The sequence below is a fragment of the Pongo pygmaeus genome, chromosome 7, assembly GCF_028885625.2.
Source record: "Pongo pygmaeus isolate AG05252 chromosome 7, NHGRI_mPonPyg2-v2.0_pri, whole genome shotgun sequence".
NCBI classification, from domain to species: domain Eukaryota; kingdom Metazoa; phylum Chordata; class Mammalia; order Primates; family Hominidae; genus Pongo; species Pongo pygmaeus.
In genome coordinates, this window is record NC_072380.2 from 40,201,424 (window position 1) to 40,229,012 (window position 27,589).

Below are 27,589 nucleotides of genomic sequence, written 5' to 3' on the forward strand. Positions count from 1 at the left end.
GCTTGATGTGGATTGGGGGAATGTGAAGTTTTCCTTGGTTTCCTTCTCTGGACGAGACACTGGGGTGAATACATTTCTCATTTGCAGTGGTGAGTAAATTTAATGAGGTAAGGAATCCTTTTGGACTAACTTGTAAGCCTATACCTAACTTCAACATTAAGCCTCTTCCTAATAAGTTAGTTCCTGCCTCTGGGGTCAATAAAAATTGGATATGAGTCAATCGTTCTTAGTATTTAACTTCTGTACTTTCTAAGACTTTTGCTTTAAATCCTTCCCTTTTACCCCAGAGACTAAAAGGTCTTCTGAAGAGCAGGCAATGTTAGATGAAGGTAAACAAAGGGAGGAGCAAGTGACCCCTGAATTAACTAGAAAGGTGATAAGCTCATGATTGGGTCCCACCTCTAAATTTATCAAGGGCTCCTGGTGGGACTTGAAGTAAAAGAGACAGAGTCCCTGGCCCCCCTCAAAGGTCATGAGGGGCAGGGTTTCTTTCTCTCTTTCTAATTCAGGACATTCTCTTTTGAAATGGCCTGCCTTTCCACATCTGTAACACCTATCTTGTCCTTATTCTCTCTCAGCTTTAGGATTTTGTGTCTTTGTTCCCCCACACTCTTTAGAGACTCTGGTAGATGAGGGCCTGAGTCCTCTAGATGGAGGCTTGAGTCTTTTAAACAGCAGTCTGGACCCATTGTAGTTTTTGGCCCCCTGGAGTCTTTGTTTAGAAGTACGTGGATTTGGGGCTACCTGCTAGAAAGTGGATAGCATAAGTTTTGCCTTTTTTTTCTGTTTCTTTTTATGTCTTCTAACATATACTTTTTGAGCTTCTCTGAGAAGTTCACTCAGAGGTTGGTCTTCTCAATTTTTTAATTTTTGTAACATTTTTGAGATATTTAACCAATTATTAATGATGAAATAGAGTTTTAACAGTCCTTGTCCAAGGGGGTCTTCTAAGTTTAGGGCTGAATATTGTTTCATTTGGTCCTTCATTCTGTCTAGAAATTTCATAAACCCCTCATCACTTTCCTGTTGTATATCAAGTGCTTTAGAAAGGTTGTGGGTTCAGGGTACTGATTCCCTAATTCCCTTTATTATCATTTCCCTTAGGTCTTGCCTATTTTCCTGGTGAGCTGGGTTATTATTGTCCCACTGGGGGTCTCGGCCAGGAAACTTCTGATCCGCGGTAGGAACTTCTTGACCGGGAGCGTGTTCACGCTCCCAAATTGCCATAGCAGCCCTACGGATCATCCCTCTCTCTTCCCCAGAGAAGAGTATGCCTAGAATGGACACTAACTCGACCCAGGTGTAAAACTGTGGTCCCAGGAATTGATTAACTTGATCTGCTACCCCATAAGGGTCATATAAGAATGACTTGAGTTCCTTCCTTAAATTCCAGACTCCTGAACTAGTTAAGGGAGCACTTACAAAGCCAATAGCCCCCACTCCTTGTAGTACTTCTTTCAAGGGGAAGAGAGTCAGAGCTGACTCCTTAGATGTGGAGGGAAATGGGAAATTTTGGATATCTCTTTTACATTGTTCTACTTCATGTTGGAGTCCCTTCAGGGAGGGGCACTTAGACTGAGAGGGAACAGGTTCATGGGTGATGATTCCCAGGAATCAGGATTGTAAGGAGGAGAAATAACGTGGGCAGGGGAAGAATCTGGGGCAGGATCTGGGGTGGCAGCTGCCTGAGGGGAAGTATTGGGGGCACTGAGTGGGGGAAGGTGGTGTAGGGTATCCCATGCACTGGAGTCCTTTGGCATGGGAACCAGCTTTTCTGAGTCTTCATTGTGGGGTGCTAGATTGGGTGTTTCCCTAGTTTTTTTTAAGGGATAGAGGAGGACAGGTCCCTATCTCCAACAAAGAGCATAGTCTAGTTCCTCTTGAGACACTGGACTTTTTTCATTTACATGTCGAATTAGGAGTTGACACATTACATCCTCATTCGACCCAAATTTTGGCCAGAAGATTGAGGGTTTAAGGAGGGGACTCTGAGTCCAAACAAAACAGCAATATTTTATCATTTGTTGCTTGTTCTTATGTTTAGTTCTCTCGTTATTTTTCCAATATTTTAACTTGAGACCTAGGGGACAATTTGGGGGAATATCTTTATTGCTATTTTTATCCTTTTTACTTTTCATTGTGCTTGGGGTATTTCCCATGTTGGGTTCTAGTTAGGCTCAATTTTCGTATTAGAAATCTCTTGCCTATCCTTCCCTGGAGGCTTATTAAGGCTCATTTCCCTTGTATGAGGAATGTCTTGCCTGTCCTTCCATGGAGGCTTATTAAGGCTCCATTCCCTTGTATGAGGAATCTCTTGCCTATCCTTTAGCCCCACCTGCTGGAAATTCCTGGCACCTTTCTCTTGCTTCGTGTGCTCTGGCCGCTTCCCTTGCAGGAGTATTTCAGGTCCCTCTTAGCATTGATGGCAGGTCAGTATAAACCCCTGATGGGACCCCCAAAGGGCCGCCCTAAGCCGTATGAGGTGACCACAGAACTGCAGATTGGACTCACTTACTCAGCACAACAGTAGTGCTGGTTACCATTCACACCATTTTAACCTCCAGAATCCCGACCACCAAGGAAATATTTTGTTGCCCCTGCGACTTTTCTTACCTTGGTCTGTGTACAGAGTTTACCTAGTCGCTGCAGTAGGTGAGCCCCCTTTTCCCAAGCTGCCCGTTTGTTCCTTTCCTGCATTGCTGAGAGTCTGGGTTTATTCATCAAACTGGGTGGGTCTCGATTCCTCACCTTGAGGCCACCGCAACAAGGTGAGGGGGGGGCGCCTCCACATGGGAAAGTACTGGAGACCCCTCCCCAGAGGAGAATGGGCTCCCTGTACGGGCCACCAAAATTGTTATAAATGAATTTCCGATGCCACAAAAGAAACAGCACTCAAACATAAATTTAGTTTCCTCAGCAAGGCAATTTACTTTTGCAAAAGGGTGCCACTCGTGTCAATCAAGATCGCAAGTGCACACCAAACAAAGGAGACCAGGGAGTTTTTATATCGTTAACGCGATCCCTATGTCTGTGTCCTTCCCCATGGGCTGGGGTCAGACCACACAATCTGAGATGACCCGATTGGCTACTTATAAGTATTTTTTTTAAATATGGAAGGGAGGGGGGTGTGAGGTACAGTGATGGAGTGTGTGAGACGTGCAGTTTCAGGGGAACGACGGGTACAGGTAAACAAGGGAACAGATGTGAGTTACTGATTAGAACTCACGGGAGGTTGCAGCCCACATCATGCACACAGTTACTGTTTACAGTAACTAGGGGCAAGGAGAAACAAGAAAGTTGAATTTGAGAACAAAGGGTAAGGAAGTTAACAGGCTAAACCTTTTGAAGAGAAACTCAGAAAGATTCATTGTATTTTACATGTATTTGAGTACCTGGTTTCAATTCTTATGAGAATATACTTGGAGTGGAATTGCTGGGTTATATGGTATTTTTATGTCTAACTTTTTGAGGAATAGCCACACTTTCACAGTGGCTAAATCCTTTTTCACTCCTAATAGCAATATATGAGGATTCCAATCTTGGCAGTATTTATTTCTTCTTTTCTTTCTTTAATATAGCCATTCAAGTAGATGTGAAGTGATATCTAACTGTAGTTTTGATTTGCATTTCCCCAATGACTATGATATTGAGTGCCTTCTCATGTGCTTATTTGGTAGTTTGTATATCTCTGGAAAATTGCCTGTTAAAGTCTTTTGTTCACTTTTTAATTGGGTTCCCTTTTTGTTGTTCAGTGATAAGACTTATTTATATATTCTGGATTCTAGATCCCTTATGTATATCTAAATAATATACATTTTATATCTAAATATGATATTTTCTCCCATTCAACAGGTATTATTTCACTTTCCTGATAATGTCCTTCAATATGCAAAAGTTTTCAGTTTTGATGATGTCTTATTTATGTGTCATTTTCTTTTTTTTCCCTCATGCTCTTTGTGTCACATCTGAGCACTCATACTAAATACAAGGTCATGAAGTTCTGTCCATAAGTTTTCTAACAGTGTTATAATTTTAGCTCTTATATTAAATCGCTGATCCATTTTGAGTTAATTTTGGCATATGGTGTGAGGTATAAGCCCAACTTCATTATTTTGCACAGAGATATCTGGTTATCCCAGCACCATTTTTCAAACAGACTATTCTTTACTCAATGTATGGTCTTAGCATTCTTGTTGAAAATAAATCGGTCATATGTGTATACACTTTCTTCCTGGACTCTCAGTTTGGCTCCGTTTTCTATATGTCATTCTTTATGCCAGTACCACACTGTTTTGATTACTATTGTTTTGTAGTAAATTTTGAATCACCAACATGTGAGTTTTCCAGCTTTGTTCTTCTCTTTCTACATTGTTTTTGTTATTCTTGGCCTCTTTGAATTCCATATGAAGTTGTGGCATGACTTTTACATTTCTGCAAAATAAAAATCTGTGAAATTTTCATAGGGATTGTGTTGATTCTATAGATAGCTTTGGGTAGTATTGTCATCTTAACAATATTAAGGTGATGATGAATAAATATCCATGAACTAAATAAATATCCATGAACACAGGATATTTATTTAGCTTTTCTTAAATTCATTGAGCAATGTTTTATAGTTTTCAGTGTACATAAAAATCACTTACTCCTTGGTAAATTTTATTCTTATATATGTTATTTTTATAAATGCTATTGTAAATTGAATTGTGTTTCTAATTTTCTTTTCAGGTTGTGTGTTGCCGGTGTAAGAACCACAACTGAATTTCATGTGCTGATTTTTTGTGTGTTGATTTTGTATGTTAAAACTTTGCTTAATTCATTTCTTAGCTTATCTCTGTGTGTGTGTGTGTGTGTGTGTGTGTGTGTGTGTTCATTCCCTGGGATTTTCTATACATTGGATCAGATAATCTGTGAATAGAGATAACTTTACTTTCTTTCTTCCAATCCTGATGCCATTTTTTTTTCATTTTGCTCTGGCTGGAACTTCCAGTACAATGTTAAATAGCAGTAGTAAAAGTAAGCATTTGTTCCTTGATCAAAATTGTGAATATGAACTATCTGAGACAGGTCTCAGTCAATTTAGTAAGTTTATATTGTCAAGGTTGTGGACATACCTGCGAGACAGTCTCAGGAGGTCTTGACAACATGTGACCAAGGTGGTTGGGTGCAGCTTGCTTTTATACATTTTAGGGAGACATGAGACATCAATCAATATGTGTAAGCTGTACATTGGTTCTGTCTAATAAGGCAGGACAACTTGAGGCTGGGCTTCCAGGTCATAGGTAGATAAGAGAAAAAAGGTTACATTCTTTTGAGTCTTTCATCAACCTTTCACTGAACACACAATTTACATGTGAGAGGGGGACAGAGGAAGAGCCACTTATGCTTTAGTCTGGCTCAGTGAATCTACGTTTTTACATAAACAATAGGGCAGAGAAAGCAATCGGACATGCACTTGTCTCAGGTGAGCAGAGAGATGACTGAGTTTTGTCTGTCCTTTGCTCTGTACCTGTGAAGCTAAGCTATCAATTTACATTACCAAGGTGAAGTTCAACAGAACTGTCTTAGGGTGAAGATCTTGAGGCCCACAAGGACTTTCGTCGTGGGCAAATTGTGAAGGAAGAACATAGCTGTTTTTAATCTTTGTAGCTATCTTATTTAGAAATAAAATGAGAGGTAGGTTTGCCTGATGCAGGTCCCAGCTTGACTTTTCCCTTTGGCTTAGTGATTTGGGGGTCCTTTATTTCATTTTCTTTTAACAGTCCTAACATGTTCTGTGTGCACTTGAGAAGAGTATATGTTCCGTTGTTGATGAGGAGAGCATTCTACATATGTCTGTTAGGTCTAGTTGACCTAACATGTTGTTCAAGTCCTCTATTTCTTTATGATCTTTTTTCTGGTTATTCTGCTCATTATTGAAAGTAGACTATGGAAGTCCCTATTTTTGTAAAACTGTCTATCTCCTCTTTCAGTTATGTCAGTGTTTGCTGCTTATTTTAGGGCCTGTCACTCAAGAGAGGTTGCAGCCCACATCATGCACACAGTCTTCCAGGCTGCCAAGAATACATGTGATTTCATTTTTAGGCCTGGCTTCTGGGATATTGTTCCAAGGTCGAAGCAGCTTATTATTTTAACAGTGTTTGGTCAGAAGTTGTGTTTAAATCTCTAGTGCCATTGAGACTTCTGCCTTCTGTTGTTGGATCTGTGTGCAGCATGAGGAATATTTCCAAAATTTTTTATATCCTTTTGTCATTATCCTGAGTGTGTGGAGCTTAGCACTTGCATACACTTTCCCAACCTCAAAGGAACAATAATGAAGGATAAATTAAGAGATTTCTAGATAAACAAAAAACTGGGAAAGTGTGTTATTGCCACTGCCCTGCCAAAGATAGTCGAGGAAATCTTTCCAAATGAAGGAAAGGACACTAGACAGTAATTCAAAGCTGTATGCAGAAATAAAGAACACTGGTAAAAGTCACTACATAAATAAATATAGAGGATGACATGATTTTTAATTTTTGGTTTATAACTTCTCTTTTTCTTTACTACTTGATTTAAAAGACAAATGCATAAAATAATTATAAATCTATGCTGTTAAGCACATAGTGCTTACAATGTAATTTGCAACAATAACCAAAACACAAGGATGGGAGATAGGTAGAGCTATATAGGAACAGAGTTTTTAAATACTGTAGGGGCTAAGTTGGTACTAATTCAAAATAAATTATTGTATATTTTGGATTGTTAATTATAGTCCTCAGGGTAATTACTAAGAAAATAACAAACTGTGCCATATAACAGAAACATACACAAAAAGAAAAAAGAAGGCAAAGTAATATCCTAGAAAGTCAAACACAAAAGAACACAGCAATAAAAGAAATATTAAAAAAAACTAAATAGTAAATAATAATAAATACTAAAAAAAATTGTGTAGATACATATAGAAAGGCAGGAGTCCTTTTTTAACAGTAACTATTTTAAATGAAAATGGATTCAACTCTTCAATTTAAAGGAAGAGATTAGCAGAAGGATAAAATAACAAACGAACAAAATTACCAAATTATTTATTGTCTAGAAGAAACCCATTTTAGATCTAAAGTCACAAACAGGTAAAAAGTGAGAGGATGTAAAGATATTCCATGAAAATAGGAATCAAAAGAGAGCTCTGGTGGCTATGAGACAAAATAGACTATAAGTAAAAATCGTTACCAGTGACAAAGAAGTGCATTATACATGGATGAAATAGTTTTTTCATCTAGAAGGTATAATAATTATAAACAAATACCACCTAACAACAGAACCTAAAAATATATAAAATGAAATCTAAAGAGAAAAATATACAGTTCTATAATAATAGTGGACAATTTCAATACCTGACCTTCAATAATGAATAGAACAATGAGACAAATTATCAATAAGAAAATAGTGGACTTGACAACACTATACACTAACTAAATCTAGTAACATATACAGAACACTGCACTCAACAATAGAAAAGTATCAATTCTTCTAAAGTACACTTGGGACATTCTCCAGCATAGCATATATTTGGTTGCAAAACCAGTCTCAATAAATTTAAAAATATGGAAATTATACAAAATATTTTCTTTGACCACAACAGAATAAAACTAAAAATCAAGAAGAGAAGGAAAACAACAACTCACAATATGTGGAAAGTAAACATCACTCTTACCTAATGTGCCAAAGAAGAAATCCCAAAGGAAACTGGAAAATACTTAGAGATAAATATAAATGAAAATACAATTACGAAAACTTAAGGGATGCAGTGAAAGCAGTGCTCAGAGAGAAATTCATAGCTGTAAATGCCTAGATTAAAAAGGGTAAAGATCTCAGATAAATCACCCTAATTTATACCTTAAGGAGCTAAAAAAAGAAGAACAAAATAAATTCAAGGCTAGCAAGAGAAAGGCACTAGAGGTTAGTATAAAGGTTAGAGCAGAGATTGTAGAGCAGAGATAAATGAGATAGAGAACAGAAGAACAATAGAGAGTATCAAAGTTTGGTTATTTGAAAATATATTTGAAAAATATAGATTGACCAAGGGAAAAGAAAAAGAAGTCTTGAATTACTTATACCAGTGATAAGCACAAGACAGAACTTTTTTGCACTTAAGGCTTGATTGGTTGTATTTAAATGTCACCTCTACATTAGAGGACCAAAAGAACACCTTATTTAGCAATTAAAAAAACAGAATAAAAATGCATACAACAGTCTGGAAACAGTGAAGAATGCCCACTTTAATAATAATAATTATTATTATTATTATTTTTTTAATTAATTTTACATTTGCAAAATAAATTTACGTCACTTTTCTTCCTCTTTGGTTCATTTTATACAACCCAGATGGCTCTTCTTTTGTTCATCAGTTGTCACACTAAAGTAAATAAATATGTTAAATTATGTAGGTTTGCTGTAATAAACCCAAACCAGTAGAGCTAGATCTAGTTGCTCCAGCAATCTTATTTGCAACTCATTCCGACGGTTGAAACAATTATTTATTTTTATAATTTTTAAAAACTTTAGCCAGATAAGATATTGTGTGTGTGTGTGCATGCGCGCACGTGTGTGTACACATAGAATTTTGCTAGAGAGCAGTGTGAGAGACTGAGTACCTCCGCCCAGAGAGAGGTGAGACAAACAAGCTTACATAATGGTCCAACTAACCCTTAAAAGACTTGAGCAGTCAAAGACTCAATTACCCCCAAAATAAACCAGAGGCTGAGCAGTGGGAGAACTAGGGGATCTATCACCACAATGAAGGGTCAGTGACTGACACGTTTAGAAAGTAAAGACTAAAGCAGGATGTCTGGACACAGCATTCCTGTTACACTGGAGGACACAGAGCAACAGTAGCCACTTTTCAGGCAGAGATCAGGGAATGTGATCCGTCTTGGGTCTGCAGCTGAGGGTCCCTGGCACTTCCCCAGAGGGCACTGGCAGCATGTCAGTGGTCCTCCACTTCACCCAGTGAAAATGTCTTAAGGGTCCTAGAGTGTGAACCTGGGCATCCCTCTTATTGGTCCCAAGGGTTCTCCCAAAACAGATACTATTCCTTCCGGAGGCTTGGCCAAATCCACTACTACCCTTCCATGTGCAACTCAGCCCCAGAAAGAGAGTCTCTTTTTGTCCTGTGGGGTCTCTGAGTTTGAGGTAACGCCAACATACTGGAGGTTGTAGAAAATAACCTATGTAGTCGGGCAGTCTCTTTAAAACTTGAGCAATCTACATGCAATATTAGCTAGTTTTTTAATCTCAGTAACACTTTTTACCAAAATAGTTTCTTCACACAACTTATAATGTACAGGGCAAATTTAAAAATATTGCTGGAAATGGCTGGGCGTGGTGGCTCACGCTTGTAATCCTAGCACTTTGGGAAGCCGAGGCGGGTGGATCACTTGAGGTCAGGAGTTCCAAACCAGCCTGGCCACCATGGTGAAACCCCGTCTCTACTAAAAATACAAAAAAATTAGCTGAGTGTGGTGGTGGATACCTGTAATCTCAGCTACTTGGGAGGCTGAGGCAGGGGAATTGCTTGAACCAGGAAGGTGGAGCTTGCAGTAAGCTGAGATCACCTACTGTACTCCAGCCTGGGAGACAGAGCGAAACTCTGTCTCAAAAAATAAAAACAAAAACAAATAAATAAATAAATTGCTGGAATATAATATAAAGATGTTTTAAAATTCAGTGTTGAAATTCCTACAGGAAAAAAAGGAGACACACTACTTTTCCACTTTCTATTTCGTGTCTGTGGCTTCAAGTGCTAAAAAGTTCTGTCTTGGTGCTTATCACTGGTATAATGATTATTTTTGCTCTCCTGACTTTGCTCTTAGGAACATGAACCTCTTTGTGGCTTTATGGTAATGGAATATTTCTAGTTGTTTAATCTCAAGAAAATATTTTTTACAATGTGTAAGTGATTATTGTTTTCAGGTTAAATGATTGGTATTAGTGTATATAAACTAAAATTATCTCAAAATTTATTATTTTTCTTAACTTGTTATTTTTAAACACTGAAAAATAAAAGAAAATTGATAAACCTTTAGTCATATTGAGCCAGTTAAGAGTTTTTCTTTCAGATTCTATAATCAAGAGTTGCTTATAAATATTTATGACATCAAACTCTTCCAAGGTTAGTCATCTTTAAAAAATGGGACATGAGTCACAAACTGGTTTGGTTTTTCGAGAATTCTTGATGTGAATTCCACCTTCACTTGACCATGTGTATTCACATGAATGTACTCTCTGTCTTGTTGCTTGTTACCAAACTAATCTGAGAGAACATGGACTCATCACATCATCATTCTCATGCTCAAATACTTAAAATGATTCCTTTGCCCAGCAGACTCTTCATTTTGGTACAGTGGAGTCATAACTGGTGAGATGGGTAGGTTTTAAAGACTATGCCTAAGGACAAATTGGGCATGTTCAAAATAATCCTTGAACATCTCCTAAATTACCAATAAAGTTCCCTTTACTGTGGTAAAAAAATAAAGATCAAGCTGGTGGTCTTCCTGCCTGCCCTGCATCGTAAAATGGTGTCCCTTACTGCGTTATCAAAGGGAAGGCAAGACTGGATTGTCTAGTCCACAGGAAGACCTGCACCACTGTCGCCTTCGCATGGATTAACTCAGAAGAAAAGGAGCTTTGGCTAAGCTGGTGGAAGCTATCAGGACCCATTACAATAACAGATATGATGAGCTCTCCCATCAGTGAGGAGGCGGTGTCCTGGGTCCCAAGTCTGTGGCTCACATTGCCAAACTCAAAAAGGCAAAGGCTAAAAAACTTGCCACTAAACTGGGTTAAATGTACACTGTTGAGTTTTCTGTACATAAAAATAATTAAAATAATACAAATTTTCCTTCAAAAAAAAGAATCTACAAAGAGAACCACAAAATAACCTCAAAAAGTACAGGAAAGTAAATAACAAACTGAAAACAGAAATGAATGAATAAAAAAATAAAATATACAAGAAAACATTTCTAAAAGCTGGGATTACAGGCATGCACCCCCACACCCAGCTAAATTTTGTATTTTTAGTAGAGATGGGATTTCACCATGTTCACCATGCTGGTCTTGAACTCCTGGCCTCAAGTGATCTGCCCACCTTCATCTCCCAAAGTGCTGGGATTACAGGCGTGAGGCACAATTAAGTACTTCTAATTCTGCTGAAGCATCAGACAAATCAGCTTTTACTATTGTAGCTGAGGTAATAGTCCTTGTTATAGGGCAAAATAAGGCTGCCCTGACATGCTGAAACAAGAGATAATAACACCAAAAACTAAGCAGTTATACCAACTAGACTACACTAACTACACCTGAATTAAGACTATTTGAGAAAACATGACCTGGATCATTCCACCAGAAAACAAAAACCATCCTTCATTAGCTAAGGTTCTGGATGACATGAAAGAAACAAAACAAAATGTATAGTAGAAAGAGTATCTCTGTCAGCTCAGACTGCTCTTTGAAAAAATACCGCAGACTGGGTGACTTAAAAAACAGAATTATTTTTTCTTGCAATTCTAGAGGCTATGAAGTCCAAGATCCAGGAGGTGATTTGGTTCTTCGTGAAAGCTCTCTTCCTGGCTTGCAAGTGACCTCTTTCTTGGTGCATCGTGGCATGGTAGAAAGAGGAAGCCCTGGTGTCTCTTACTTTCTTTAAAAGGGCACTGATCCCATCACCACAGTTCAACCTGCATGACCTAGTTACTGCCCAAAGGCCCTGCTTCCAGATACTTTTTCACTTTGGGAGTCAGGGTTTTAACACATGAGCTTTAGAAAGACGCAAACATTCAGCCCATAACAAAAGAGGAAGCTAAAAACATCAACAGTTGCCTTGTTACCCATTTCAGAAAAGACTTTTAATAGCTATGAGTAAGTCTCTTATTTCCTTTCTCATTCTACATGAAGATTGACATATGTCAAACTTATGGTTCATTTTTTTTTTTTTTTTTTGAGATGGAGTCTTGCTCTGTCACCCAGGCTGGAGTACAGTGGTGCAATCTCAGCTCACTGCAAGCTCCACCTCCTGGGTTCATGCCATTCTCCTGCCTCAGCCTCCCGAGTAGCTGGGACTACAGGCACCCGCCACCACGCCCGGCTAATTTTTTTATTTTTAGTAGAGACGGGGTTTTACCATGTTAACCAGGATGGTCTCGATCTCCTTACCTCATGATCCACCCACCTTGGCCTCCCAAAGTGCTGGGATTACAGGTGTGAGCCACCACGCCCAGCCGGTTCATTCTTTAATTAGAGAACATGCAGGCCAGTTAATTCCCAGAGATGAGAGCAGTAACTGAGGAAGCTTTGTGTCTCCCTTTCTGAGAAGATGAATGTGTCTTCATTTGCATGAGTAATGGTGCCTTTTAGGAAGCCAGTTACGTGTAAACAGTATGCTGGATGAAAGTTTAAACACAGCACTTTGGGAGGCTGAGGTGGGCAGATCACCTGAGGTCAGAAGTTTGAGACCAACCTGGCCAACAAACCCTGTCTCTACTAAAAATACAAAAATTAGGGCCAGGCACGGTGGCTCATGCCTGTAATCCCAGTACTTTGGGAGGCTGAGGCGGGCAGATCACCTGAGGTCGGGAGTTTGTGATCAGCCTGACCAACCTGGAGAAACCCCATCTCTACTAAAAGTACAAAATTAGCTGGGCATGGTGGTGCATGCTTGTAATCCCAGCTACTTGGGAGGCTGAGGCAGGAGAATCACTTGAACCCAGGAGGCGGAGAATGTGGTGAGCCGAGATTGTACCACTGCACTCTAGCCTGGGCAATAAGAGTGAAACTCCATCTCAAAAAAAAAAAAAAAAAAAAAATTAGCTGGATGTGGTGGCACACGCCTGTAATCCCAGCTACTCGGGAGGCTAGATAGGAGAATCACTTGAACCCAGGAGGTGGAGGTTGCAGTTAGCTGAGATCGCACCACTGCACTCCAGCCTGGGTGACAGAGCAAGACTCCGTCTCAATAACAACAACAACAACAAAAATTTAAACACAAATAAAAGGGTATGTTTATGATTATTTGCCAAAAAAGAGAACATACCAAGTAGTATCTGTCATATCTCAGCTTCAGTTTCCTATCTAAACCCTGCTCATCCTGACAGCTATATTCCCTAAAATCCTTGCCAGTTCACTTTTTTTTGTGGGGGGTTATTCTGCCAATGGGAAAAAATGGCAGGAAATATAGTGACAAGAGGAAAAATTTTTTTTTTCTAATATTTGACAGTGGCAGATACAGTGGTAAAAGGAGAGGCAGTCAAATGGAAGGAATGGTGAGAGTGAGCAGAGAGTGTAGACTCAGGATACACAGTGTGGTTCTGACTGCAATGGCATCTTTTATGAAGCAGTTGCAAGCTCTGAATAATATTCTTACTTTTGTTCTATTTCTGGGGCTGGTAGTAGCTTCCTGCAGTTGTCACTGATTATGTAATTTTTTTTCCTCCAGAACCTTCAAAATTCTATATAACCAATAATTTATAAAATTCTGGAAGGCCTATTAAGAAAATTTAAAGTGTAACCTGAAGCTTACACAACTCACTGCCTCACCCCCACCCCGACTCCTCCCCCTCACAGTTTTTAGGCACAGATCACTTCAACTATGTACATATTAAAAATCAAAGGAAAAATTATTTGAACCTTAAACAAATCCTTCAAGGCATTAGAAAAGCAGGAGGTACTCCATAAATACCTTTTATAAGTCAGCATAACCTTTATATTAAACCTGACAAGACACTTAGGAAAAGGAAAAAGTACGGTTTAACATTATTCACGGAGTAGGCCAGGTGCAGTGTTTCACGCCAGTAATCCCAGCACTTTGGGAGGCTGAGGTGGGTGGATCACCTGAGGTCAGGAGTTCAAGACCAGCCTGGCCAACATGGTGAAACCCCGTCTCTACTAAAAACACAAAAAGTAGCTGGGCTTGATGGTGGATGCCCATAATCCCAACTACTTGAGAGGCTGAGGCAGGAGAAGTGCTTGAATCTGGGAGGTGGAGACCACAGTGAGCTGAGATTGTGCCACTGCCCTCCAGCCTGGGCAAGAGAGAGAGACTCCTTCTCAAAAACAAACAAACAAAAAACATTATTCACAGAGAAACTATAATCTTAAGAAAGTCTTAGCATAGAGTATTTAGTGTTATTTAAATAATGTATCATTAATAAGTTGGACTTTCCAGTAATTCAAAATTGGCTTAACATTTAAAAATAAATAAATATGACTTCCAGCCTCTACCTTGGGATGTTGAGAAATAAAAGAAGTGTCATTCTCAACAAAAATACAAAAAGGGCCAGATCAATTTCAAATTTATGACTTTTTGGAACTCATCGGAGGGCTGGTATCATGGAGAAATTAAAACTGTTGCAAAATCTAAGGAGAGGCAGTGTCTGCTTTAAGACACAGACAAACTATCACCTTAGGCAGGCAGAACTAAACACTTAAACTTTTTTAAACTAAATGCTTTTAAACATTTTTAAGCTAAAATAGCTGAACAATTGGTGATGACTGAGTGAGGGCTGGAAAACAGTGTGAAACACCTGGGACATGTAGAAAGTGAAGGAATCTGTATTTCCTTTTGGTCTCTGTCTTTATGAACTTTATGTGGGCTCTAACAGCAAAATGTGCAAAGAGCTCTACGAAGTATTTATTGAGAAACAGACCAGGAGGAGGAGCCCAGCAGCCATGAAGAAGGAGCAAGAGATCCTTCTCTTTTACATGCACTATAAAACAAGTCAGCTTTTCTTAGTGCATTAATGAACACTAATTGCAGCTGGGGGAAAAAATGGCAGCAAAAAGAAAAAAAAAATCCTACTCTCGAAAAAGGGCGAAGATTAAGCACTGAGCACAAGAACCACATTCAGAGAGATGCAAGAGAATGGAGAAGGCCACATCCCCAAGACTCAGGAACAAAATGCATGCTCCAGACCAACAATGAAAACAAGAAAAGGTGCATCCCCACCCCACCACCACTCCAACCACCAAACTAAGTTAGCTTTAAAAAAAAAGTGACATCCATCTCTAAAATAGATATATTAGAAAAAAATTAAAAACAACATGACAATAGAATACTTCTGGGAGAGAGGCAGCAAAGTGTTAACCTAAAGAAATAAACTGAGGCAAAAATTAATAGACAATTAATTTGGGCCACGGTTGAGGGCAGCTACCCAGAACACACTTCCTAGTTGCCTTGAGGAGTGCTCTGCTCAGCCTTTGTTACAGCAGGGTCTTAAGGCCAAAGGGAACAAGGAGTGGACTGACACAAAGCTGCTTGATAGGAATTCCCATTGGTTTACAGAAATAACACTGATTAGTAGCTGGCTATATATTGTTGATCTATAGGGTATCAGTTATGGTGTCCAGCATATGCAATTTTATGGCTACTTGACATTTGTATGTCTAGAGCCTGCATAGGAAGTGGCTTCAAGAGGTAATTATTTAGTTCAAGGCGGTAGTGGAATGTAACGCTGTCACACACTGTCACATTTCAGTACCTCTCTGGGCCTGATAATTAAAGGAGCTCATGTTCCTCAGATAAATTTTTTTTCTTTCTTAAAAGGAATAGAGGATATAAAGAGACCTTCTCTTATACACAGCACAAAAAGAATAACTAAAACTCAGAATCAGACATGGATCTGCTTAATGAATGCTCCACCCAAAGTATAAGCAACCTCTATCGGAATTTGAAGCCTATAGTGCACTGAAAGTAACCATGTGATGACAACCAAGTGACTCCTAAAAAGATTAGCAGGATGGGTGCAGTGGCTCACACCTGTAATCCTGAGGTCAGGAGTTCAAGACCAGCCTTGCCAACATGCTGAGACCCCATCTCTATTAAAAATACAAAAAAAAATTTAGCTGGGTGCTGTGGCATTCACCTATAATCCCAGCTACTCGAGAGGCTGAGGCAGGAGAATGGCATGAACCCAGGAGGCAGAGGTTGCAGTGAGCCAAGATGGTGCCACTGCACCCCAGCCTGGGCAATACAACAAGACTTTGCCTCAAAAAAAAAAAAGGAAAACACACACAAAGAAAACAAAGAAACAAAAAGATTAGCACATAGCTGTGCACTAGAGGCTTAACAGATGACAAGGCATACCAATTTCCAGACAAAAAGTATTGACAAGTATTGACCTCAATCATTACTGTTCTATACAACATGCCTTTCTGTTGTTGTTGTTGTTTTTGAGAGGGAGTCTTGCTCTGTCGCCCAGGCTGAAGTGTGATGGTGCTATCTCAGCTCACTGCAACCTCTGCCTCCCAGGCTCAAGCAATTCTCCTGCCTCAGCCTCCCGAGTAGCTGGGACTTCAGGTGCATGCTGCCATGCCTGGCTAATTTTTTGTATTTTTGTAGAGATGGGGGTTTCATCCTGTTGCCCAGGCTGGTCTCGAACTCCTGAGCTCAGGCAATCCACCCGCCTCAGCCTCCCAAACCCAAAGTACTAGGATTACAGGTGTGAGCCACCATGCCAGGCCTATACAAAATGTCTTTCTTCCTGAAATATGATGCAAGGCATACAAAAAAGCACAACACACACACTCTCTCTCTCTCATTCTTTCTCACTCCCTCCCAAAGTTTGAATCATCAAATCTAGAATCAAATATATTGGGGGAACACACCCCCAATATTTCAACATAGATTCTTTCTGTTTTCCGTAAGTGTCAGCCGGCTGAGAAATAAAGAGAGACAGTATAAAGAGAGGAATTTTATAGCTGGGCTGCCAGGGGTGACATCACATATCTGTAGGACCATGATGCCCTCCTGAGTCTCAGACCAGCAAGTTTTTATTAAGGGTTTCAAAAGGGTGTAAGAACAGAGAGTAGGTACAAAGATCAGATGCTTTGAAGAGCAAAAAGCAGAACCACTAATAAGGGTCTAACAAAGATCACATGCTTCTGAGGGAACAGGACAAAGGGCAAAAGCAGAACCACTGATAAGGGTCCAACAAAGATCACAGGGCAAAGGGCAAAAGCAGAACCACTGATAAGGGTCCAACAAAGATCACAGGGCAAAGGGCAAAAGCAGAACCACTGATAAGGGCCTATGTTCAGCGGTGCATGTATTGTCTTGATAAACATCTTAAACAACAGAAAACAGGGTTCAAGAGCAGAGAATTGGTCTGACCACAAATTTACCAGGGCAGAGTTTTCCCAACCCTAGTAAGCCTGAGGATTCTGCAGGAGCCCAGGGCTTATCTCAGTCATTATCTCAACTGCACAAGACAGACATTCCCAGAGCAGCCTTTTATAGACCTCCCCCTAGGAAAGCATTCCTTTCCCTGGGTATTAATATTAATATTCCTTGCTAGGAAAATAATTTAGTGATATCTTTCCTACTTGCACGTCCATTTATAGGCTCTCTGACAGAAGAAAAATATGGCTCTTTTTGCCTGACACCACAGGCAGTCAGACCTTATGGATGTCTTCCCTTGTTCCATAAAAATTACGGTTATTCTGTTCTTTTTCAAGGTGCACTGATTTCATATTGTTCAAACACACATGTTTTACAATCAATTTGTACAGTTAACACAATTATCACAGTGGCCCTGAGGTGATGTACATCCTCAGCTTATGAAGATGACAGGATTAAGAGATTAAAGTACAAGACAGGCATAAGAAATGATAAAAGTATTATTTGGGAACTGATAAATGTCCATATTTGATGTACATTTAATAAACTGACATATATAAGCAAATACAAATCATTTTACATAATATGCTGTGAAACACATTGAAGCCTTTTCCACCTTACCTCTGAAGTGTTTCCTCTTCCTTCCTCCCCATCACTTTCATCATCTTCTGTCTTTGCTGCTGCATTATTTTTAGGGCTACCTCCTCCAAGCAGCAAGTTAATTGTTTTTTTCCAAGCATTTGTGCTAGTTGACATTCCTCCTCCTCCTCCTCTTCATCCTCCTCCTTCCTCCCCCTCTTCTTCTTGTTCTTCTTCTTTTTCTTCCTCCCCATTCCTCCTCCTCCCCCTCCTTCACCTCCTCTTCCCCCTCCTTCTTCTTCTCCTTCTCCTTTTCCTTCTCCTTCTCCTTCTTCTTCCTCTTCTTCTTCTTCTTTCTTCTTTTGGGTCCAGATGTTCAATGAGAAGTTTGAATTCTAGATACTCTTTTACTATACTCCCATGCTGGACAGTTTGTAAAGAAAGAGGTTTGTTTACCTCAGGGTTCTGCAGGCCGTAAAAGAAGCATGGCTCTGGCATCTGCATATGGTGAGGGCCTGAAGCTGCTTCCACTCATGGCAGAAGGTGAAGGGGAAGTGATGGGGAGCCAGTGTGCTGGGCTTTTTAAACCATCAATTCCCATGGGAACTAATAAATGGAGGACTCACTCATTACCATGAGGACAGCACCAAACCATTCATGAAGGATCTGCTCTTATGACCCAAACACCTCCCATTAGGATCAAAATTCAACATGGAATTTCGAGGAGACACATATCTAAACTATGTCATTTGTGTAAAAATACAAAATAAAATAAAAAACCTGGCAAATCAAACCAGGAAAAGCCATGAAGGGAGGGTTCTCATGCATGAATCCCTGATAACACAAATGGCCAGGTGCAGTGGTTCATGCCTGTAATCCAAGCACTGTGGGAGAACGAGGTAGGCAGATCACTTGAGGTCAGGAGTTCGAGACCAGCCTGGCCAACATAGTGAAACCCCTGTCTTTACTGAAAATACAAAAAATATTAGGCATGATGGCACACACCTGTAGTCCCAGCTAATGGGGAGGCTGAGGCATAAGGATTGCTTGAGCCTGAGCGGCAGAGGTTGCAATAAGCCAAGATCATACCACTGCACTCCAGCCTGGGTGACAGAGCAAGACTCCATTTCAAAAAAAAAAAAAAAAAAAAAACACGATCACAAAACACTGTATGTAAACCACAACCTTGCATAAAAAAGTCATCTTATACAAAACAATACTTCTGTGAGGACATCTGCTCAGCAACTGCCTCTCCAACCTTAAACTGGTGCCACCCTTTTGTATCCTTGACCCAAGTATTATTACCTCAAAACAAAATATTCATAAGATTAATCAATAAAATAATGGAAAGGCACAAATAAGCTATGTTCATAAATGAAAAGGTCATATTAGCTACAAAAGTTAAAAAGATGAAAACAGATCACAATAAACAATGTGACAATAAATTGGCAAATTCAGATGAAACAAAAAAGTTCCTAGAAAAATATAACTCATTCCATTGATTCAAACATAAAGAGACAAATGAGTATTTCCGTATTAATTAAACCATTTGAATCATTATGTCAAAATCTTCCCAAATGTAGCTTCAGTCCCATGGCTTTTCTGGTAACTCCTACAAAAAAAAAAAGTGAAACAAATAATTTCAATCTCCTAAAAACACTTCCAGGGAAGAGAAAATGAAAGGTGGAAAAAAATCAAAGCACCATTAAGAAAAACAAATTGGAGGGAAATTCCACTGATTAATATGGACACAATCACCCTAAACAAAGTATTAGAAAGCTCAATTAAGATTCCTAATATAAATATATAAACAAGTTTGATTCAATCCAAGAATGCAAGATCAGTTTAATATTAGAAGATGAATGAAGGTATTCTATCCTTTAATAGATTTAAGGTGGTTTAAAAAATAAACAACAGCACCTTAAAAGTGTTGAAATAGCATTTTATAAAATCAAACTTCATGGCTGGGCACGGAGGCTCATGCCTGTAATCCCAGCACTTTGGAGGCCAAAGCAGACAGATCACGAGGTCAGGAGTTTGAGACCAGCCTGGCCAACAAGGTGAAACCCCATCTCTACTAAAAATACAAAAATTAGCTGGATGTGGTGGTACACACCTGTAATCCCAGCTACTGGGGAGGCTGAGGCAGAAGAATGGCTTGAACCCAAGAGGCGGAGGTTGAAGTGAGCTGAGATTGTGCCACTGCACTCCAGCCTGGGTGACAGAAAGACCCCATCTCAAACAAAATCAAATTCAGATTTTTTTCAATGACCTATGAAGAATTACCTGTTATGGAGATTTCTCTGTCCATAAACAAATCAGACAGATACATGGAACAATGGTGTTCAGACACTGGACAACAGGTAGCACAAGACAAGGATCTCTGAGATAGGGAAAAGAAACAAGGAGAGCTCTGTGATGGTTCCAGCTTAATAATAGGAGGTAGCTCTCTCTTAATAATAGGAGGTAGCTCTCTCTTAATAATAGGAGGTAGCTCTCAATATATTAAGGGTAAATCAAAATAATCTGGCATTCTAACTGAGTTGAGGAGACAAGATCAAAATGCAGAAAGGGTGAGTTGGCAGCTATTTGTAAGCAGAAGTACCAAAGAGAGGAAAACTGCACAGAGGTGGAGCTTGAGAAATATGAAAAGGAGATCTCTTGAGTGTTTGCCTGAATTCTACTCTGGGCAGGCATGGAGTGAAGTTCCACAGAGTTTAGGAATTAGCAGAAGACCAAGCAATTTCTATAACTCACATAAGACTGGAAATGGTCTTTGTTCCCATCTACTAAAGTAGAGAGGTATTATTCGGTCCAGAATTGGTTCCTTCCGGTGGGATCTTGGTCTCACTGACTTCAAGAATGAAGCTGTGGACCCTCGTGTGAGTGTTACAGTTCTTAAAGATGGTGTGTCTGAAATTTGTTCCTTCAGATGTTCAGATGTGTCCAGAGTTTCTTCCTTTCAGTGGGTTCGTGGTCTTGCTGACTTCAGGAGTGAAGCCGCAGACCTTTGCAATGAGTGTTACTGTTGGAAACAGGCCCCCCAAAATCTGGCCATTAACTGGCCCCAAAACTGGCCATAAACAAAATCTCTGCAGCACAGTGACATGTTCATGATGGCCATAATGCCCACACTGGAAGGTTGTGGGTTTACTCGAATGAGGGCAAGGAATGCCTAGCCCACCCAGGGCAGAAAACTGCTTAAAGGTGTTGTTAAACTACAAGTAATAGCATGAGCGATCTGTGCCTTAAGGACATGCTCCTGCTGCAGATAACTAGCCAAAGCCATCCCTTTATTTTGGCCATCCTTTCACTTCCCATAAGGAATACTTTTAGTTCATCTATAATCTATAGAAACAATGCTTATCACTGGCCTGTTGTCAATAAATACGTGGGTAAATCTCTGTTCAAGGCTCTCAGCTCTGAAGGCTGTGAGACTCCGATTTCCCACTCCAAACCTCTATATTTCTGTATGTGTGTCTTTAATTCCTCTAGTGCCACTGGGTTAGGGTCTCCCTGACTGAGCTGGTCTTGGCATGTTACAGCTCTTAACTGTGGCGTGTCCGGAGTTGTTTGTTCCTCCTGGTGAGTTTGAAGCCACAGATCTTCTCAGTGAATGTTACAGCTCTTAAAGGTGGTGTGTCTGGAGTTGTTTGTTCCTCCTGGTGGGTTTGTGGTCTCACTGACTTCAGGAGTGAAGCCACAGACCTTTGCAGTGAGTGTTACAGCTCATAAAGGTAGTGTGGACCCAAAGAGTGAGCAGCAGCAAGATTTATTGTGAAGAACAAAAGAACAAAGCTTCCACAGCATGGAAGGGGACCTGAGAGGGTTGCCACTGCTGGCTTCAGTGGCCAGCTTTCACTCCGTTGTTTGGCCCTACCCAAGTCCTACTGATTGGTCCATTTTACAGAATGCTGATTGGTCCATTTTTATAGAGTGCTGATTGGTGCATTTACAAACCTTTAGCTAGACACAGAGCACTGATTTGTGTGTTATTACAGAGTGATGATTGGTGCATTTACAAACCTTTAGCTAGACACAGAGCTCTGATTGGTCCATTTTTACAGAGTGCTGATTGGTGCATTTACAAACCTTTAGCTAGACACAGAGCACTGATTTGTGTGTTATTACAGAGTGATGATTGGTGCATTTACAAACCTTTAGCTAGACACAGAGCACTGATTGGTGTGTTTACAATCCTGTAGAAAGACAGAAAAGTTATCCGAGTCCCCACCCAACCCAGAAGCCCATCCGGCTTCACCTCTCAATCCCCCCTCTAAACAGGACAACCCAACTGCTGTTGGGAATTGGGTGATGACCAGTCTAGCTACTTCCTGCTGGATAGTTGCAAAGAAGGTGCCCTGCAGTTGTAGTGTCCTCCAGAAGGGAACTCTTTAGGCCAGTGAAAGGGCCAGTGGGTCAGTCCAAGAGTCCTTGGTAGAAGTTGTTAGTTGAGCTCATTTGGCATTCCATTTGTGAGATCATCTGTAGCTTGATGGCCTTGATCCTAGAGGAAACAAATTTGACAAGGAGGCTAAAAATACAGGGCCTGAAGGTGAGTAACAGCAAGGTGGCTGCCATGGGACCTAGAAAGGGGAGAAGCCATGTTGCCAACCCCAGAGGTTAGTATAAGAATTTGAAAGGCGTTGTCTGATTTCAGAAGCATTTTCTTGTGAATGCCAGGCAGCATCTCATGCTATTCCTGACTGGTTAGTGTAAAAACAACACTCTTCCCTAAGGAGGTGCAGAGTCCTCCTTTCTCAGCAGTGAGGAGGTCTAGGCCTTGGTGGTTTTGGAGAGTCACTGCTACCAAAGAGTCTATTTGGGATTGTAGAGTAAGGATAGATTTCGTTATTTCTTGCAAACCGTCTGAGAAATCCTTTGAGAGTATGCGGTAGTAGGATAATGAAATAGATAAACTAGCTATTCTGGTTCCTGTAGCAGTAGCCATTCCCAACCCTATAAGTAGGGGTATTAGTTGTATGGCTCTGCACTGATGGACTTGAGCTTTGAGGGGTACCGATAGGGTCTGATTTCCTGGGGCAATGTTAATGTTGGGACTTAGAAAGACTAAGGTGCAGGTGCCTGTCCAGTTAGTGGGGAGGCAGATATGGGTCGACGTTCCACATAAGAATATACCTTGGCTGGGTAGACAGAACTGGTTGTGTATGTTAAAAAGGTGTGTGACTTTGTTGTTTTCATTTTCCCATACTCCTAGAGTACTTGCCAAGGTAGCTCTGGTGAGCAGCTGGAAAGGAGGGTTGGGAGCAAACTGAGTGGCTCCCTGTGTTCTATTTTCCCATTGGAGAAAAAACTGTTTTGTATCTACTAGGAACCATTCAAGAGAGTGATTGAAAGAAGGGATGAGAAGGCATTCATTAGTGGTGGGGATGCTGCTGCAAGGGGTCCAGGAGTGAATGTTCATGCAGGGAGTAGGTTTGCCATTATAAAATCTGGACTGTTTCTTAAGCAGGGAGGAGGTGATGATTTTTGGGGGCCCTGAGAAGCGGACAAGCCATCTGAATGGAGCTCTTTGGGTGACTCGGAAGTTACTATGATCAGTTGGGGCTTGAAGTTGTAGAGTGTAATTACACTGATGGGGTAGTAGGTGCCCCAGGGGCGGCCTGATAACAGGTTGCGTTGGATGCATAAAGGGGCTTGGAAAGTTAAGATGGTATTCGTAGTAACAGGGCCGTGTATGGGCTTTTCATTGCTTGTGTAATAGGTGAGTTTGGAAATGTAAGAATGTAAAAGTTGGATTGCACATCTTGTTAGGGTATTCTTGGCCCTATCAGAGATGGGGAAGTTGGCTAATGATTGCATATTTAGAAGTCAGAAAGGGTCTTTTCCTTCATAGTGAGGGTGGTAGGTTAAGTTGGTAAAGACCCAATTTTTTGTGGGAATGGGAGTGGCAACGTAAGCAGAGGTTGATAGAGAGATACAAAGCCAACAGTCATTTGCCAGGGAAGGATTGGACTGGTTTAACAGAGAGTGGGTTAAGTTGAGAGTCTTGTAGACGCAATTAGGAGCTAGTGGAAAGGGAGGGGTGATTGTATGAAGTATCCAAGGAAGCAGGAGGGATAGGTAAGCAAAGAGTAAATAGGAAGGTAAAGAGGGTGCTCTGGAAGACGAGATCATTTTATCCAGGCTGAGTTAAAAGTAGGAGTAAATTACTGTCAGAAGGAAGGAAGATAGAAATAAGGTTGATGTGATTAGGATTTTCATCCCAGCACGAACTACAGTATATAGCCCTATCACAAAGAGTATGGTTAGTATGCTGCTTAATAATATAATGAAATAGTAAAAGGATTCCATTAAAGGGATAAGGAGTGGTGTTAAAGATAAAGATTATGTAGGTTTTCACTTATCTTTTTTAAGGAGGATGGAGTTTTTCTTCAGGATCAGTGGTAGGAGCCTTTTTAGTCTGGGATGTTTCCTTCTGAAACAGGAGATGCAAGTCCTCCAATGGTTCTCAGGTTTATCGAGGCTGGTCTGGCTGATCTTGGGACTCCTGAGCTGACAGTCCTATAGGTTCCTCAGGGGGTGTCCAAAATTTAACTCGGGTATGGTGAATCCAAGACTCCACTCCTGCCACCTTAACTGCAGTGGGGGTAGAGAGGATTACCGAGTATGGTCCTTCCCACAGAGTCCATAGATGGGGAGGTAGAGGGGAAAGATTTGACCTACACTAGATCTCCTGGTTGAAACAACTCTGTTCCCTTTTCTCTGTGACATCCTTCAGGTAGGTTTTTAAGGTTTTGTTGATATTTTGCTGAGGAAGTTATATCTTTGACCAAGCTGGCCATTTTCTGATCAAGTAGGAGGTCATTTGTGAGAAAAGGTCGTCCATACAGCATTTCATATGGACTGAGCCCCATTTTGTGGGGAGAATTTTGGATTCTCAACAAGGCCATGAGCAAAAGAGTAGGCCATAGGAGATGAGTTTCTTGTGTTAGTTTCCTTAAGTGCCTCTTGAGTGTTTCATTGGCCTTCTCAATCTTGCCTGAGGATTGTGGCCTCCAGGCGCAGTGAAGGTGATATTCTATCCCAGCGCCCTGGAAATTCCCTGAGTTATTGTGGCTTTAAAAGCTGGACCATTGTCAGTCTGTAATCTTTGAGGAAGCCCAAATCTAGGAATTATTTCATGAGTTAGGACTTTAATCACTTCCTGAGCCTTCTCTGTCTTGCAGGGGAAAGCTTCTATCCAATTTGTAAAAGTATCAACACAGACAAACAAGTTTTGAAATCCCTTTGACTTAAGCATATGGGTGAAGTCTAACTGCCAGTCCTCTCCAGGATAGTGACCTATTGTTTGCTCCCCCAAAGGGGGCTTATGATGCACCAAGGGATTACCCCTTTGGCACATCTCACAGGCTTTGACTACCTGTCAGATAGTCCGGAGGAAATTTGGCCCTGTAAATAGGGATTTGGCCATTTGATGAGTGTTTTCAATACCCATATGAAAAGTTTGGTGGAGGGTTTTTAAGTATTTTCCACTGGCTGGCTTTGGGTATAAGTACCTTTCCTCCTTCTGTCATTAACCATCCTAAGGGGAGAAAACTATGCCTCCGCGAAAGTCCCCATTCTGCTTCAGTTGGGGAATACTGGGGCTTAATCTCTTGGAGAGGGTTGTTCCATACCAAGGGTCCTTCTGTAGGTATTTCTAATGGGAGGTTCTTCCTGGCAGCAATTTTGGCCTCAGCATCTGCCCAACGGTGTCCTTCTGCCTTTTCTCCTTCATCTTTCTGATAGCTTTGGAAGTATAAGACTGCCACCTCCTTGGGTTTTTGCACTGTGTGCAGTAACTCCATAATTTCCTCGTGGTATTTAATGGGGGTTCCCCCAGAGGTTGGGAACTCTCTTTCTTTCCATATTGCAGCATGGGCATGTAGGATTAGATAAGCATGCTTGCTATCTGTATACACATTTATTCTTTTTCTCTTTCCCAGTTCTAAGGCTCAGGTAAGTGCCACTAGTTTTGCTAACTGGGTGCTGGTCCCAGGGGGCAGAGGCTTACTTTCAAGTTTGGTTACATCACTAGCTATGGCATAACCTGTCCTTCATATCCCATTCTCCACAAATGAACTTCCATTGGTATATAGGTTAAGGTCAGGATTAGCTAAGGGGACTTCTAAGAGATCATCTTGGGTGGCATAAATCAGGACTATGATTTGTTGGCAGTCATGCTCGATGGATTCCCCATCCTCTGGGAGAAAGGTGGCAGGGTTGAGGGCCATGCACATATGTATTTGAAGCACAGGTCCCTCAAGAAGTACCGCCTGGTATCTAAGTAAAGGTTGTCTGATAGCCATAAACTTCCTGTGGCACCTAGTGTGCCATTTACATCATGAGTAGTCCAGACAATGAGATCCTTTCCTTGTATTATTTTGATAGCCTCTGACACTAAGACGGCCACTGCCACAACTACCCATAAACAGTGAGGCCAGCCTTTTGCTACTGCATCAATTTCCTTACTTAGGTATGCCACTGGTTGTGGGGTTGTCCCACGAGTCTGAGTAAGGACTCCAAGAGCTATCCCTGCTCTCTCTCTGACATATAAAGAGAAGTTTTGTCCTGTGGGAAGGCTTAAAGATGTAGCTTGTACTAGGGCCTGCTTTAAGGTTTTGAAGACTGTTTCTGCCCCTGGTTCCCATTCTACTAGATAAGTATTTGCCCTCTGGGTCTCCTTGATTAGAGTATAGAGGGGCCCGGCTATCTCACTGTATCCGGGGATCCATAGTCGGCAAATCCCCATGATTCCAAGGAACCTCCACCACTGTTTTAATGTCTTAGGGTGAGGATAAGCCAGTCTAGGCTGTATTCATTCCTTGCTGAGCACCCTGGTCCCTCTGGCTAAGATTAGGCCTAGATATTTGACCTGCTGTAGGCAAAGCTGGGCCTTTGACCTAGATGCCTTGTACCCTTGATTAACTAGAAAGTTCAAGAGATCTAGAGTAGTCTGCTGATATGAGGCTTCTGAACTGGTAGCCAAAAGTAAATAATCCACATACTGAAGGACCAGATTGCCTGGACTTAAGAAGTGGCCTAGATCTTGGGCCAGTGCCTGACCAAACAGATGAGGGCTATTCCTAAACCCTTGGGGCAAGACTGTCCATGTAAGTTGGGATGTGTGGTCTGTGGGATCCTCAAAGGCAAAGAGAAACTGGGAGTCAGAGTGCAGAGGAATACAGAAGAAGGCATCCTTGAGGTTCAGAACCGTGAATGATTCTGCTTCTTCTGGTATTTGAGAGAGCAGGGTATAGGGGTTGGGTACGACTGGATACAGAGGAATTACTGCCTCATCGATTAGTCTAAGATCTTGCACTAGTCTCCACTGACCATTCAGTTTTTGTACTCCTAGAATTGGGGTGTTGCAGGGACTGCTGCATTTCCTTACTAAGCCTTGAGCTTTTAAATGTTTAACAATATCCTATAATCCTTTATGAGCTTCAGGCCTTAAGGGATACTGCCTTTGATAAGGAAAAGTGGTGGGGTCTTTTAGTCTGATTTGGAATGGGTGGGAATTTTTGCCCTTCCAAATTGTCTTTCCAATGCCCAGACTTCAGGTTTGATTCCCTCCTCAAGTAAGGGACAACAAATGGGTAACTTGTTCCCCATATTCATGTAGATAATAGCTCCAGCTTTGGCTAATATATCCCTCCCTAATAAGGGTGTGGGGCTTTCAGGCATGACAAGAAAGGCATGTGAAAAGAGCAAAGTCTCCCAATTACAACTGAGGAGTTGGGAGAAATACCTGGTTACAGGCTGTCCCAGGATTCCTCAGATGGTAACGGACCTTGAGAAGAGTCATCCAGGACAGGAGATTAACACTGAGAAGGCCACGCCAGTGTCCAGGAAGAAGTCAAT

The 27,589-nt window shown here is 40.9% G+C and overlaps 1 protein-coding gene across 1 annotated transcript in view; it reads right to left on the reverse strand.

Annotated features, from left to right (window-relative positions):
• The window catches only part of ADAM2 (ADAM metallopeptidase domain 2), a 113,722-nt gene extending 110,745 nt beyond the window's left edge, over positions 1-2,977 (reverse strand). The window contains exon 1 of the mRNA XM_054498868.2: positions 2,614-2,977. Coding sequence (XP_054354843.2) covers positions 2,614-2,721 — 108 coding nt within the window. The 5' untranslated portion in view covers positions 2,722-2,977. The remainder of the gene's footprint in view (positions 1-2,613) is intronic.
• Positions 2,978-27,589: the final 24,612 nt, after the last annotated feature.